The sequence below is a fragment of the Rhipicephalus sanguineus genome, chromosome 1 (assembly GCF_013339695.2).
Source record: "Rhipicephalus sanguineus isolate Rsan-2018 chromosome 1, BIME_Rsan_1.4, whole genome shotgun sequence".
Lineage (NCBI taxonomy): Eukaryota > Metazoa > Arthropoda > Arachnida > Ixodida > Ixodidae > Rhipicephalus > Rhipicephalus sanguineus.
Window position 1 is genome coordinate 134,386,662 of NC_051176.1, and position 14,562 is coordinate 134,401,223.

At 41.0% G+C, this 14,562-nt stretch overlaps 1 protein-coding gene across 1 annotated transcript in view; it reads right to left on the reverse strand.

Annotated features, from left to right (window-relative positions):
- Positions 1-2,170: 2,170 nt before the first annotated feature.
- Positions 2,171-14,562, reverse strand: part of LOC119398619 (SPARC) — a 39,051-nt gene continuing 26,659 nt past the window's right edge. The window contains exons 3-8 of the mRNA XM_037665455.2: positions 14,306-14,429; positions 12,700-12,827; positions 9,320-9,458; positions 5,600-5,810; positions 4,258-4,406; positions 2,171-2,467 (exon numbers count right to left, since the gene is read on the reverse strand). Coding sequence (XP_037521383.1) covers positions 2,430-2,467; positions 4,258-4,406; positions 5,600-5,810; positions 9,320-9,458; positions 12,700-12,827; positions 14,306-14,429 — 789 coding nt within the window. The 3' untranslated portion in view covers positions 2,171-2,429. The remainder of the gene's footprint in view (positions 2,468-4,257; positions 4,407-5,599; positions 5,811-9,319; positions 9,459-12,699; positions 12,828-14,305; positions 14,430-14,562) is intronic.

The following is a 14,562-nucleotide window of genomic DNA, read 5'->3' on the forward strand; positions in this document are numbered from 1 at the left end:
TGCAATAAAACCAGTCAGAATTTTGAAACATTGTTATAGTAAATAAAATCCTCCTCTGGTTGCTGTTTTAAAGTCCTTGAAAAACCTGTGACAGGTCCCTGAAAGTCCTTGAATATTCTTGAACTTTCTTCTTTGAAACCTGTACGAACCCTGCCGTGGGTCTCAATTAGAAGTGAGGAATTACGACTGCCCCATTCACTGGTTCCCGGCAGACACCATACACCAGCAGCGATGTCAGTGCAACAACTCTCATAGGGATGCTGGTACACGTTCAGTTTTAGATATTTATTATGCTGTGTGGTAACTCACACCAATTTTTTCTGTATTGTCTATTTTATAATTTGTTTGATGCTGCCTTTACTTAAAATCATATCTTGACTGTACAGTCTGCAAGTAAAGACAAGATTAATGGTAGAGTCTTTATAGGACAGTGCTAGCTTGCTTTATTGAAAGTTTGTTGACCATGTGCACCGACAGCTTTGATTGGAACACCAAGCGCCAGACATCTTTGTGCATTTACAAAAATTCGGGACTGCCCGTAAACTTGGTGTACTAGTGTCGACAGGAAGTTAACATATTTTGGAAGGATAAAATGCTCAGACGGGCATTAAATGGGCCTGACCAAGTGGTTCTGTTCTTAAGCACATTAGTTTCTAAATGCGAAGCATTTCTTTTTGAGCCAAAGGCAACTCTGACCATGTCTATCTATCTAACTAGCCATTTATGTCTTGATGTTCTCATGGTCACTTCCTTAACGTAATAACCCTTTGCGGTCATAAGCGTTTACCCAAACTGCAGTCGTTCCAGTGAGAAGCCATTCTGCGCATTTTGTGTGCCATGCAAAAAAAAAAAAATGCTGAGGTTCACAAACATGTTATGGGATTTATTTTAGAAAGATTTCTCTATACCCTTGGCTGTCGCTGTTACTTAAGTATAGGAATGTACATGAGGGGGGGGGGCGGGTCAAAGTTTGTCCCATACATTGACTAAGTAGGGAGGGGGGCCACTGCGATGAACCTTAACTCTGCGCACGCCTATGTACTTAAAGAGACAGTAAAGGTAAATGTTAAGTCGACGTTGATTGTGGAATTAGCGTTCCAAAAACTGTAGTGCTTGTTTCGTGCCAAGGAAATGCTTATTTTGAATGAAAATCGCATTTTAGTGATTTGCACAGCATTAGCGCACATGAAATCGCGCACCTGAAAAGGCCTCCTGACGTGGCATTTGCCTTGCCCAACGTTGCCCGCCTTTACTGCACGACAGCCGACGCTGTGGTTTCTGCTCTGAAGGGCACATTACACAACATCACATAGACATGGCATTTTGTTGAACTTTCCATTAGAGCGACTTTCATGAGCGTGCAAGGCACACACAGTAGTATGCGATAACGAAAGTACTACTGAGATGCGACCACCCGAGCAGAGCACAGCCCTGCGAAAACAAAACTTTTGCACAACCCTTGCCGTTCTCCGTTGTAACGTTAAGTTTTTTTTTTTTTCCATGAATCAAACAGATATGCATAAGCAGTATTTTATTACATCTTACAGCCCCGCCACGGTGGTGTAGTGGTTATGGCGCTCGACTGCTGACCCGAAGGTCGCGGGATCGAATCCCGGCCGCGGCGGCTGCATTTTCGATGGAGGCGAAAATGTTCGAGGCCCGTGTACTTAGATTTAGGTGCACGTTAAAGAACCCCAGGCGGTCGAAATTTCCGGAGCCCTCCACTACGGCGTCTCTCATAATCAGATAGTGGTTTTGGGACGTTAAACCCCAGATATTATTATTATTATTATTATTACATCTTACAGTGGTCATGCTGTTCTTTTTTATCATAATTAGCTTGAATACTAGTGATAATTTGTACTCTGAACTCTTGACGTCATCAAGTTCGTTCCAAAACTTCCCACTCGTGGCGCATATAGTGTCCTACATTTACCTTAATTCTCAATTATTAGAGCACTGCTGTTGATAATATTGACGTTTTAGACATTCTCAAACATTGACCTTTCACTCTGACAAATTTTTATTTGCCTTTAGTGTCCCTTAAGCATAGTATGGTAACGCTTGAAGCAGTCACCAGGGTGGAGGCCAGGATTTGTACTGCATGTCTTGCAGTAGAAGACAGTCTCCTTCCTGCCACGAAATACGAGCTCACTTTGTCAAACGAGGGTCGACTTTTCTTAAGTACCTTTATTTTCTGCAAATAGCACTACAAAAGTCTTGCTACAGGCAGCATGAGGCAGCAACAACAATAGTTTTTCGAAAAAAAATTTTTCTTTTCCAGGCAAGAGCTGGTAAAGCGAATGCATTATGCACTGACGGCAGCGCATCCATAGAATATACAAAATGGCAGTGTACAAGTTGTGAAATGCGTTGTGATCTTGGCGAGGCACTGGTGCAGCATTTGTTGTTTGGGCAAGATGAAGGCACTAGGCAGTTATCTGAGCACACCTGTCCTGGATTTCACCTGTAAAAAGAAACAACAACCAAATGATGTCAGGTAGGGGCTTGGGGGCTAAAATACACAAAAATGTTGAAACCGCCCAAGTGTCTGCGACTTATGACTGGCTTCTGCAAAACCTTGCGATGTAAGGTGCCGGCAGTTAATTTCATCTTGCTGCACATTCTCTTGCATTTTGGCACTGCTATGGGAGGAACAGCAAGAGTAACAGGGTATTCTCCAGATGCCAGTATGTTTGGACAATATTGCGAAGATGCGTGCTTGACAAAAACCAAACAAGATCAGAGAGCAGACAATATTACTTTCAAGGAAGTTAGAATGAGGAAAGGACAAGAAACACGTGGGGAAAATGCATGCTGAAGTAACCATATGGGCAATAAATAGGCAGTGGGCAGAATTTAGTAGGCGCTAAAGCAAAAGCAACATCATTTCCTGGCATAAAATTCTCTGTGCTTCACACACATAGAGAATTAAAGGTACAAAAGCCCTAATGCAATGAGATAAGCTTTAATAAGACTGTAATAGTGGTTCACATATTTATGCGAGGTCACGTGGCTGTTTCTATATAAATGTTTCATTACAATCTTGGCTCATGTGATATTTGTGACCCACGCCCGTCAGTCATGCTCACTCCTTGAGGATGATCTCACAATTTTATCTCAAGTGATCAAATGTATAACTTGCACCTGCATGACATTGATGTGAAGCTTTTCGTGCACTTTTTAACAGCCAGCATAACTGAATTCATATTGCCCCAAGCCTTTTAATAAAGCAGCAGATGATGTAGGCAAATTGCATCCACTTTGCACCAACCTACATGCTACAATTAAAGGGGCACTGCAGAACACTACGTCTGTGTTAGTAGATCACTTTTCTAAAATTGAGTTTATGAGTGGAAAGAGGTTAACAGCAGCATCAAATTCTACCAGTCTTTCGTTGGGGATTTCAAGGCATTCTCACATATATCTGGGTAATGTTTGTGCTTGGAAAGACATAAAATTCCAGATTCATATTGCCCCAAGCCTTTTAATAAAGCAGCAGATGATGTAGGCAAATTGCATCCACTTTGCACTAACCTACATGCTACAATTAAAGACAAGTATGAAATTAAATTCCATAGTTGTCTTGTCGGTAAGTGAACAGCTAGATGATGCCATCAAGATTTATAATATCATGAGGTGCTGATGCAGTGGGGCAGAAACGTCTAAGGTGCAACACCAACTGTCTTTCAGCTCTGTAGTCTCCTTCTGGCTTGCCAAACCACTTGTCAGGTAAAAATAGGTTTAGTTGATATTCCATGATGCAACTATCAAAAAAAACCTTGGAACACGGGGTGTCACTGGGACCGACGTTCCGACGAATGGTCTTGTCTTCTTCAAGGGTGCAACTGAAGAAGTTGCAGCCTTGTAGAAGACAAGACGGCTTGTCGAAATGGCTACAGCGACACCCCATGTTCCAAGGACTTTTCATCACTTCAGGCTTACACCTTCCCCTGAACTTCTTTCTTATGATGATGCAAATATGTACCACAGAAACAAACGACAAGACTGAAGGGATACAACATAGACAAGCACTATGAAGTTTCGTGCATGATGAAACTTTGTAGCTCTTGTCCATGCCATAGCCCTTCTGTCTTGTCCTTTGTTTTCACACTATGAAGTATTATCTCTAAATGAAATTATATATGTGCAATACCAGCTTTTCTCTTTTTTTTTTCCCCTCCAGAATTCATTTGATGTTATTCACACATTTTGTGCACTAATTTCACACCTAATGGAGTGAACAAGGTTCCTTACCTTCCTCAAGGCCCAGGCATTCTCCCCACTCCTTGAGGGTGATGGTGTGGTCATCGTTCTTGTCACATCCATTCAGGAATGGAGCGATGCAGTGCTCCATGGATAGGAGAGGGGCACGGAGGGGAAACAATTCGTGTCTCGAAACGGCCCTGCATGCACAAGCAGCAGTGATTATGTGATATTTTTTTTCTTTCTTTTATTTTCCCCGCAGCACCAGTTCAAGAGTTAAACGAAATGGTGTCTGGTGAGGAGCGAATATTGTACAACTGTAAACTTGCCAAATGAAAAGTTTTCTTTTAAGTGTCCTGTTGTCCTGCATTTTGTAAGGATATTATTTTTCTTCAAAGCACTAGTTCAACTCTTTCTTGATGTTGCACATTGCATTTGTCAATGGAAAACAATGCTAATGCACAGTACCATGATCACAGTAAATTTACATGTAGCATAGATTAAAGTACTCAATCCGGTTTAAATGCTGTTCATTCGATCAGTAGCAAAAAAGTGATATGCATACATTTTTAGTATAGCAAACACAGCTATATGCACTATAAAAAATGCACCACCACCAATGACACCAATGGCTTCGGCAATGCTGTTACACTTTAAACCCCCAAAGAAACTGCCAGGCTGAAACTTGAAGCTCTGAAGAACTAGCTTTTGATGCACCATCCTGTGCAGTGCAAGTCTCCTTAAAACGCTTCAACCTGCTAGTGACAACTGTCACTAGTTTGTATACCTATTGGCTTTGTCAACTGCAGTCATGCTTAAACTGAGGCTTGTTATTGCTGTTTACTGATAGCTCATTTGCAGTGACTGAAACCATTTGCAATGTTTAACCTTTTCGCTACCATAAGAAAAAAAATGTGCCAAGATTACTGAAAAATTTTGTTTGCTCAATTTGTAGAGCTTTTTTTTTTTAATAAAACAGTACCATTCTTTCATTTCAATGGGGTTACTTTATTTCACTAATTGCAAAAAAAAAAGATAAATCGAAGGTGGGTTCACCGCATGGCAATGCAATGAATTATGGCAATAAAATGACAGCTGAGACACAAGTGGCCCAACATGTACAAGTGCGGCCATCTAGCATCAAGAAACACAAGTATGACAAGTATAGTCTTCATTGGTTCTGTGTGGGACAAATTTTTGTTGATGATCAGTATAGTCGTCATCGGTCATTTTGTTACAAATCTCATGAAGACTACACTTGTCAACGGGAGTGAAAGGGTTAATGCGAAGTACTGCTATTGTTTGGACTAAACTTTTATGACGTAAGAATTTGATATCGTAGTTAATTTCAATGGGATTTTACTGTTGTTGCAACAGAGTGATCAAATCTCACCGGTCATGAGGGTGGCTGTCGAGTTCACAGAATTTCCAGATTACAGCGTTGACCCACTGGCGGCTCTGCAGGCTCTCTGCTTCTTCTTCAAGCTTCTTGTAGGGCTCGTTGAGCTCATGCCGCCTGGCCAGATCTTGCATCACATTGAAAAGCCACTCACGCATGCGGCGTGGGAAGTCTTCCATTTCCTCTTCCACACACTTGGGCAATTCTGCAGACAGAAGGCAGCATGGATTTATCACCATCCCAAAACCAATAACCTGGGTGACACCTGCAGCAAAGCTCTATCTTGATGATTTTCTTCAGGTAAGGGAATGGAAAGGGGGAGGGGGTATACATGGAGATGCTATACAGCATGCAGTATGACATGGCTGAGGAGCATGCAGCTTTTGTAAGCAGCAATCACAAATGTACTTGCCACACTTTTCATCTAGTGACATTCTACAAGAGAATGCTCTAGTCATAATGAAAGTCAAGCATGTAATACACACTTGTATATGCATGCAGCCAGTTTTGTACAACATCTCCCATGAAACACAAAACCTCTATAAAATGTCTTTAAAACATTTGAAACCTCTATAAACCTCTATAAAACGTTTTACAGAGGTTTTGTGTTTCGTGGGTCTGCACTTCCTATTGTCAAAATGTGCACAGCACACTTATTCTAGGAAATAAAGAAAACTAATGAAGCTATCACCTTTAGTCATATTTACATAAATATCACACCTATCAAGATTTATTCAGTTGCCGATTGACATTTCTATCATGCTCAATGTTTTCATAGAAAAAGTCTTCCAATTGCTTCTATTCCAATTGCAACTAGCCCGCCTTTCGCCACTTCTTCCAATTGCTTAAATTGAAAATATTTCATTTTTATTTTCGACAAGCCAGTTTTCCACTTAACATAGTTACACAACACAATATCTGAGAAACTGTTTCCTTTTGTCAAAGTGCTCTGTTGCTGAAGAAACACTCGTCTCTTAATCAAACTTATCCCACGTTTCAAACAACATATTGCAAGGTAATGTACGAAAATGTCACCATATATTTAGCAAGATAAAAACCGGAAACGCGTATGGTCAAATTGTTCATGTATACACAGCTGGCTCTTATTGTCTTTCAGTCTCTGTCTCCATTTGAAAAGGCCTGAGGTTTGTGAACATGTACAGTCATGTCACCACACATTTTACTGATAAAGTGAGCATAGCCATTGGTATTTACAGTAGGGAATGCTTGCAGGAGGTCTGCAACACCATTTGAATATAGCAAAATAAGCTGTACTGAATGCAGGACAGTGCTGTCATGAACACCAGACTTAGGTACTGTTCACAAAGCAGGGAATGTACAAGAGTGCACTAGGATTGCTCATTCTCTCCTGTGGCTTCTTCAAATTTCCACCACCTTTAAGTGTACCGGCACAAAGATGCTACAATAGGCTCTGATCTCTGATTAGGTCTTGAGGAACTGTTATTTTGGATAAAGTAAGAAAATGGTCTTAATGCTATCATCATTCTCATTTGTAGTATTATAAAAATGATAAAGACCACTGCATTAAAAACATCAATAAATTTCAGTACTGCACTTCTGATTAGCAGCTATCATCTTCTCAAGCGATTGCCTTACTTACATTATATTTATGTGCTCTAGCACACACTTGTGTCTCAGTATTTCTCTACAAGCATGCGAAATTATATGAATACTGTGTGGTTATTTTAGATTAGTACTTTCAGGACATGCAGCACAAACACTGCATTTGTTTTGTTAACTGAATGGCAGAGTTCAGTGGAATATGCTTCAGTAAACACAACACTTGAAATGAATGCAGAATTACATTTCACCTGTGCCTTTCTTGGCTGCCAAGGTAAGTAATAGAGTTCATGTTCTATGTATATGTATTGATGCAAGGTGCCCAGCTCCTTATATGTAGCACATTGGGATGCATCTTATAGTTATTCACAACACCAGCAGTTTGTACTTCCACAAAATTAGACAACATATTATAAATGATAATAGATGCATGCTCTAAGGTTTATCCATTATGAATGCACAGAGTGATACCGAGTTCACAGCTTACAATGAGCATAGAATAGCACACTCACCTGCATTCAAGCATGTTGCTGTGTAGCAATGTAAAAAACGAGAAGCCATGCATTACTGAATCAAGACATTTCGCCTTAATCAGCTTTGATGGGTGGCATCTCATAACCTAATCATGTAAAACAGGTTTTTTGAAAGCTACTCCCTCCACTCACTACATAACGTGTTATGACGGCGCTGTCTGCTAAGCATTAGCATTACTTACCATTACGCTTTTCAGTACTTCGGCATTACAGTTCCTGTAGGAGCATGCAATATACAGTAGACTCTCAGTAAACGGAAATGGCCACTGCTGCTTTAACGGAAAAACTGCCTTTAATATGATTGGTTTCGTACTTGGATTCTGGATCCTTGTTCATCCCTTAGCAAACGGAACTTGTTAAACGGAACACATTTTCCTGGTCCCATCAGATTCCATTTAAAGGGGCCCTGCAACACTTTTCCAAGTAATCATGGAATGGCTTCATTAAAATTTTATTTCCTCACGAATCGACTGCCGCAAAAATTTTTAGAATCCATCAAGTAACAAAAAACCCTAGCATGGGAACCCAGCAGAGTACAAGCAGAGTTACAGGGATTTGTCGCACGCTTTAAGCGCTTTCTCTCTCCTTTCGTCCCAGCGAGTGCATAAAGCTATGCAGGGGGGGGGGGATGAAAAGGGGTCAAGAAGCTACGTCCCTTCGCCAGCGCGCTTCATGACCTTGAGCACTTTTTTTTCTTCAAACGCACGGCTTACTTTCAGTGTGATTGCGAGCACGCGCAAGGGCACATGGCGGCATCCCATGGCGGCCGCAGCAACTATGAAGCTCACGATGCTCAAATCAGCCAATGGCCATGGACTTTGGGCTTATGGCGCCATCATTTGGGTTTATGGCATCATTTGTCAAGAGAAGCTAGAGGGAGCAATTTCTAGCTGACTGTGAGGATTAATTGTAAATTCCAGGCCATGTGCTGCGCTATAATGTTTGGCGCACGTTTTCTCAGGACCCTCGACTACCGATCGGCAGCATTTTCTGACCATGCTTAAAAAATGTCGCATGGCCCCTTTAATGAGAGTCTACTCTATCTACAGTAACTGATCTTTAAGCTGAGCAAGAAGCTTCAGGATTAGCAGGTCATTTGTGCTAACAACACTGGAACTAGTGGCTGTCATGTTAGCAATTAAAAACAAGATAAACGTCTTGTCAAGATGTCATACCGAAGGCGCTTTGTAGGAGGCAGCAGCAGTGTGCTTCTCTGTACTCTCCATTGACAATGTGAAAGAACGAGCAGGAACACAGCAAAGAGCTTTTTTGAAATTCTTGTCATCCCATGATTTCCTTCAAGTTGATTACCAATAGTAACTCTACTCATACAAATGTGCATTCAAACGTACCTATTTCTCACCAGATGATATATACATGAAGCATTGCCCTTTAGTGCCAACTAAACTCTACGGGTTTGTCACGAAGTGTTTCAGGGCCCCTTTAAAGCAGTTTTATTCCTCTGTGCATCAATACACAATCACAAGAGGATGAGGCTGGCTTATTTATTCACCTAGCACCGCCCAGCCACCTATAATTTTTATTTTCAGCCCTAGGGATGGCATTGAGTAGCAGCGAGCTATCAAAAAAAAGTCCATACCTCGGCAGGCTCCATAATAGTCGACGTGAATGTGCTCGTACTTTTCTCCCTTGCAGCCTTCCTTGTCATCCTCGCACAGGCATCGCATTTGATAGAGCTCACAGTCGCTGTCCCACGTCTGGTTGTGATTACTGCAGACCTGAACAAGATTTTTTTTAAAAGCACATCATACAAGCACCATCTTGATATTGTCACAACGTTTTGTTGAGCAAGTCTCTTAGGTGTTCACAAATAAAATGCTCATCATGTTCCCACACCTGTTTTAGCTGCATTACAACTGTAATGGCTGCTGCACCAATAAAAACAATTTACAAAGCGATCGCAACAACACCTTCTTGTTTGGCATGATGGTAACAATGCTAAAACCAAAACATGAGAGTTTAACATTTAAGTTCACAGTGTTACAGCCAAATGAACCAGTAATTGAATGCTCACCACTTGTCAAGAGCTCAAAAAATAAGTACTATCAATGATTAATTGAAATTAATCTAGGTTGGCCCTCCCAGATAGATCACACTCAGTTGATCTGCCCATCCTCTTTCTGTACCTGTGTCTTAGCTGACGCTCCTGTCCCCTCCTGAGTATGTACCAACATGCCCAGCTACAATTACATGACACTTTTTGACACTTTTTGAATTATTGTTCTAACTTTGCAACTAGCTATGTAGCTAGCAGAGTTAATTAATGAAAATCACATATTGATGATGACAATGATGACATATTCAATATTTGATTTGATATTCAAAGGAAGTTTTTTGCCTTATTCATGTTTGACTCCGTATTCAAAAATTTAAATATTCGCACCCTTCCATATATATGTTCATTCCATGTTAAACAGACCAAAAGTCCACGCATGGTACTTGTCAAACAGCATGTGATGGCTGCTTTGTAAGGCATCCATGCACTCTGTGTGCACTAACCACAGTCCAGGTGACCGCACAAAAGTGTGTCAAATGCAATGCAATGTATTCTACCATCTGTAATGATACCAGCTCACATCAATATTGCTTATTTGCTTAGCATAATGTCATTAATAAGTGATGTTCATCATCATCATCATTACATAAGGGGGGGGGGGTAACAATAGGTAACCACGGGTCACAAGGTTACATGACATAGATACTGTTGGAAAAACAAGAAAAAAATACAGTCAGGGGGAAAGAAGCAGGAAAAACAATAAAACAAAACATGAAAATGAGAAGGCAGGTATAAACGCGCAAAGAACAGGGCTACTATTCGGCCTCCTGACAGTGGTGCTGTAACAATAAATCTTTAAATTTCACACAATTTACCTCACTAACAATACCATCAGGAAGTACATTCCAATCTGATATGGCAGTCGGTAGAAATGATTTGTTGAAGGCGTTAGTTGAACCATGAATGCGTTGAACACTGTGACAATTAAACAGACGTTGTAATCATCTCATGGGCGGCAGGATTAGGCTCTCGCGTAAATGAGGAAAGTTATAATACAGCTTATGGAAAAGGCAAAGACTTGCTATTATGCGACGGGATGCCAAAGGGGTTAGACCAATCGAACTTTTGATGTTAGTGACGCTCAATCTAGAATCATATTTGGAAGTTATAAAACGAGCAGCTCGATTTTGTATTGCCACCAACGCCTCGATTAGGTACTCTTGATGGGGGTTCCAGATGGGGATGCGTATTCAAGTTTGGTGCGTATAAAAGTTTCGTATGCCATTAGTTTAACTGTGGGCGAAGCAAATGTGAGTGATCGTCTGATGAAACCTAGTGATCTAGAAACGCTTGCAGAAAGTGACGTGATGTGCTTAGACCAATTTAGATTATCTGTTATTTCTACGCCGAGATACCTATAAGATTCCACCTGATGTAGAGCGGTATTGTTTATCGTGTATGGGAAGTGTAGATGAGATTTCTTACGGGACACGTGCATAAACTTACATTTCGATACGTTTAACTGCATAAGCCAGGTCGAGCACCAGTTTTGAATTACAAGGTTAAATCATCCTGCAGCAATTCCTGATCGTTAATAGTACAGATACGTCGTAGAGAACGCAATCATCCTCGAACAAACGAATGGTTGATGAAATTTGAGCAGGAAGATCATTGATGAAGATTAGGAACAGAAGCGGGCCAAGAACAGAGCCCTGTGGGACTCCAGAGATAATGTTAGTGGCGGCAGATGGATGGCCTTCGATGACGGTGTACTGGGAGCGATCAGTTAAAAAGCAGCGAATCCATGACAATATCAGCGGATCGATTGAAAAGCAAGACAGTTTAGTCATGAGACGCTGGTGAGGAACGCGGTCAAAAGCCTTAGAAAAATCGAGGTAAATGACATCAGTTGCAAAGGATGAGTCTAGCTTTAAGTGCAAGTCAGTCGAGAATTCAACAAGTTGAGATTCACACGAAAAGCCGGACCGAAATCAGTGTTGGTTCGGGAAGAAAAATGAATTATTGTCCAGGTGTTTTGCCAGGTGGGAGTAAATTATGTGACTTTGATATGTGACATCACTGTGAGCAGCATTGTTATTAATGAATAAAACTATCCTAATTAAAATTCATGCCATACGTACAGTCGCAACGGAAAAAGATTGGCACAAGTGACCGGTGGTCAGAGCAGCAACATTGCGACATGCGGCACTGTCTTTCCTGAGCACATCAGTATCGAGAGTGCCAAGCACATTCCATTTTCCAAAGCAGGGGTGGCCAGGGAAAAGCACTCCAACAGACAGTTTTTTCGGGGCAACTGTGATAAAGGTACGGTTGCTCGCAACTCCATCGAAAAAAAAAAAAGGAAGAAATCATGTGCATAGCCACATCTGCCGATAAGCAATGAACAAGTGTTTATTTAAGATATGGGCTTTCAGATGGGCCAACAGCAAGATGCGCTGCTTTCTGCCGGGCCACCGGCCACCCCTGCTTTGGAAAATGGAATATGCTTGGCAGTCTCACTATCGGCGTGCTCATGAACAACAGCACCACGTGTAGCAATTTTGCGGCTCCGACCGCCGGTCACTTGTGCTAATCTTTTTCCATTGCAACTGTACCATGCACAGGCAGTGCAAATGCTATAGATATTCTCGGCTGAATGTTTCGAGGAATTTTCGCTACTTTCAGTGTATGCCAACTGGCTATGGTTTGCAGCAAATATTGTGAAAGAATCTTGCGTATACACACGCTAATGCTAATTTCATGTTGCATACAGCTGCGAAATACATTGACAAGATAGAGATGCAGAGCTTCTGTGACTTCCTAAACATCCATTGCTGCACAGTGAAGCATTGTGTAGTATCCTGTATCACACAAAGTAAAAATATTGCCAAAGGTGGCCGATTTAGAATGGGGCAGCAGCCCCAGTAAGCAATGTGCTGGGCACAATGCTGGGTCAAGCTTGCCTTTCTCCTAGGATCAGTCTCAGGTTGGCACTTTGTGACGCACTCGCATGTGGCAGTCAAGTCATCATTGATGACACACTCCCTGCCAGGGCCACAGCGAACCTTGCTGCAAGGATCCTTCAGGACACCTGTAACCATGCACCAGGATGACATAGCCATATGAAAGCAACAGATACTAGTAAAAGGAAAGCACAGGGGGACATTATTTGGAGTTTTTAATTTAAGTGAGGTTATTACGTTGGTGGGCTAGTTGGTTGATCATTTATATAGAATATGGCAGTAAAGGTGAAAGGACAAAGGGTAATTATGCAATAAAGGAAACGAAAGTGGACAAAAAAGCTACTTGCTGCATCACATGCATTGCATTGCATCACATGCTGCATTGCATCACATAGAAGCTGAGCTTTAGCACTTGTACACAAGATTCTTTTTACTCCTTTCGCTATCATCTGTTCTCATTATGACATATTGATAAGAGTTAAAGGCTCCTTTTTTCAGGCAGAACTTCCATTAATATCGTGAAAGAAACCTACGTGTGCAGTGTATACATGTAGAAATATACCTTTGTATATACCTTTGTAGAAAAGAATGTGGGAGTTAAAGGGTCAAGTGATTTGCTATAGTCTACCATCAGAGAAGTCCTAAAAACAGCGATGCTGAAATTCAGCCACTGCAATAACATTCCCATTTTTTTTAAGTCAATCTTTAAAAATGGATGCTTAAGCCCACGTGCTGCTGCAACAGTTATGTAAACAAGGATGAGTACCCAATTTCGCCACTTTCATTTCATTTCACCTCCTTTACCCTGTTATGTTTTCTCTTGAGAATGTCGCAGCTCGTCACACGCTTGTGCAAAAGAACTAATGTATGTATTTGTTACTTGGGATGCTAGATGAATAAAGCATGTCTGTGTCACCTCCACGTCTTTGTCTTCTCATGATGTTATTCATTCACCGCAATTCAGAAGCAATCACCAAGAGCCTTAACCAAGTAAAAGCAACACGATGGTGACACTTCTACATGACTCTTACTTTAATGTAATAATTGAAGCTGCATTATATTTTTTAACGGTTTAGCTCCTCTCTATGGAGAATTATGATAAGCAGTCGACAGATTTCAATGCACAGCCATTAAAAAGGGCACTAAATAGCAACAACAAACAATAAGTTTAGACTGATAAGCATTCCTTCAAAACAATGTTTTTAACTTTTTATATATTTTATCAGTTATTACAGGAAAAAATGACAGCCAAACTTGCTGTCTTGAATTTAGCATAAAACCTAAGCACTGCTGTACCAGAACATTGCGACAGATTTCAGGGCTATTTTGTTGTATTTGGTCATTTCTGTGCTGTAAAAGTTCGGTAAGCTCGCTAGGTTGGGCCTTCGGTTCCTTCAGAATTTGTTTTTTCAAATTAGGAACATCATGGTCAGCTATTCGAGAACTTCAGGACAGCGCATCACCATCAGTTTTTCGTTTTTGCGGTCATGTGGCTTTTTTGTTCTCGCATCATTATTACTTACAGTTTGATACATATTCCTCTGAACTTTATCCGTGACTACGCCAGAAAAGTTTGACAATAACAAAAAATAATGGGCCTGCTTACGTTCGGCATCCAGCTCTGCACTTTTGTCTTTCAAAATGCTGGCATTTTCATCTTCAGCAACAATATCGACAGCATCCTTGGGCTTCTTTGTGAAGTGTTTTTTTACGTGCTTTGATGCATGGTGCTGCAAGGAAGTAAAACACAATTGCATTTGTGTGGTTAATTCCTAAGAGATTCTTATTTATAGTGACCTATACATCTTGCCATGCTTTGATGTAGCGTACGGTCCCACAGTGTGCATGGTTGCATGCTCAGTA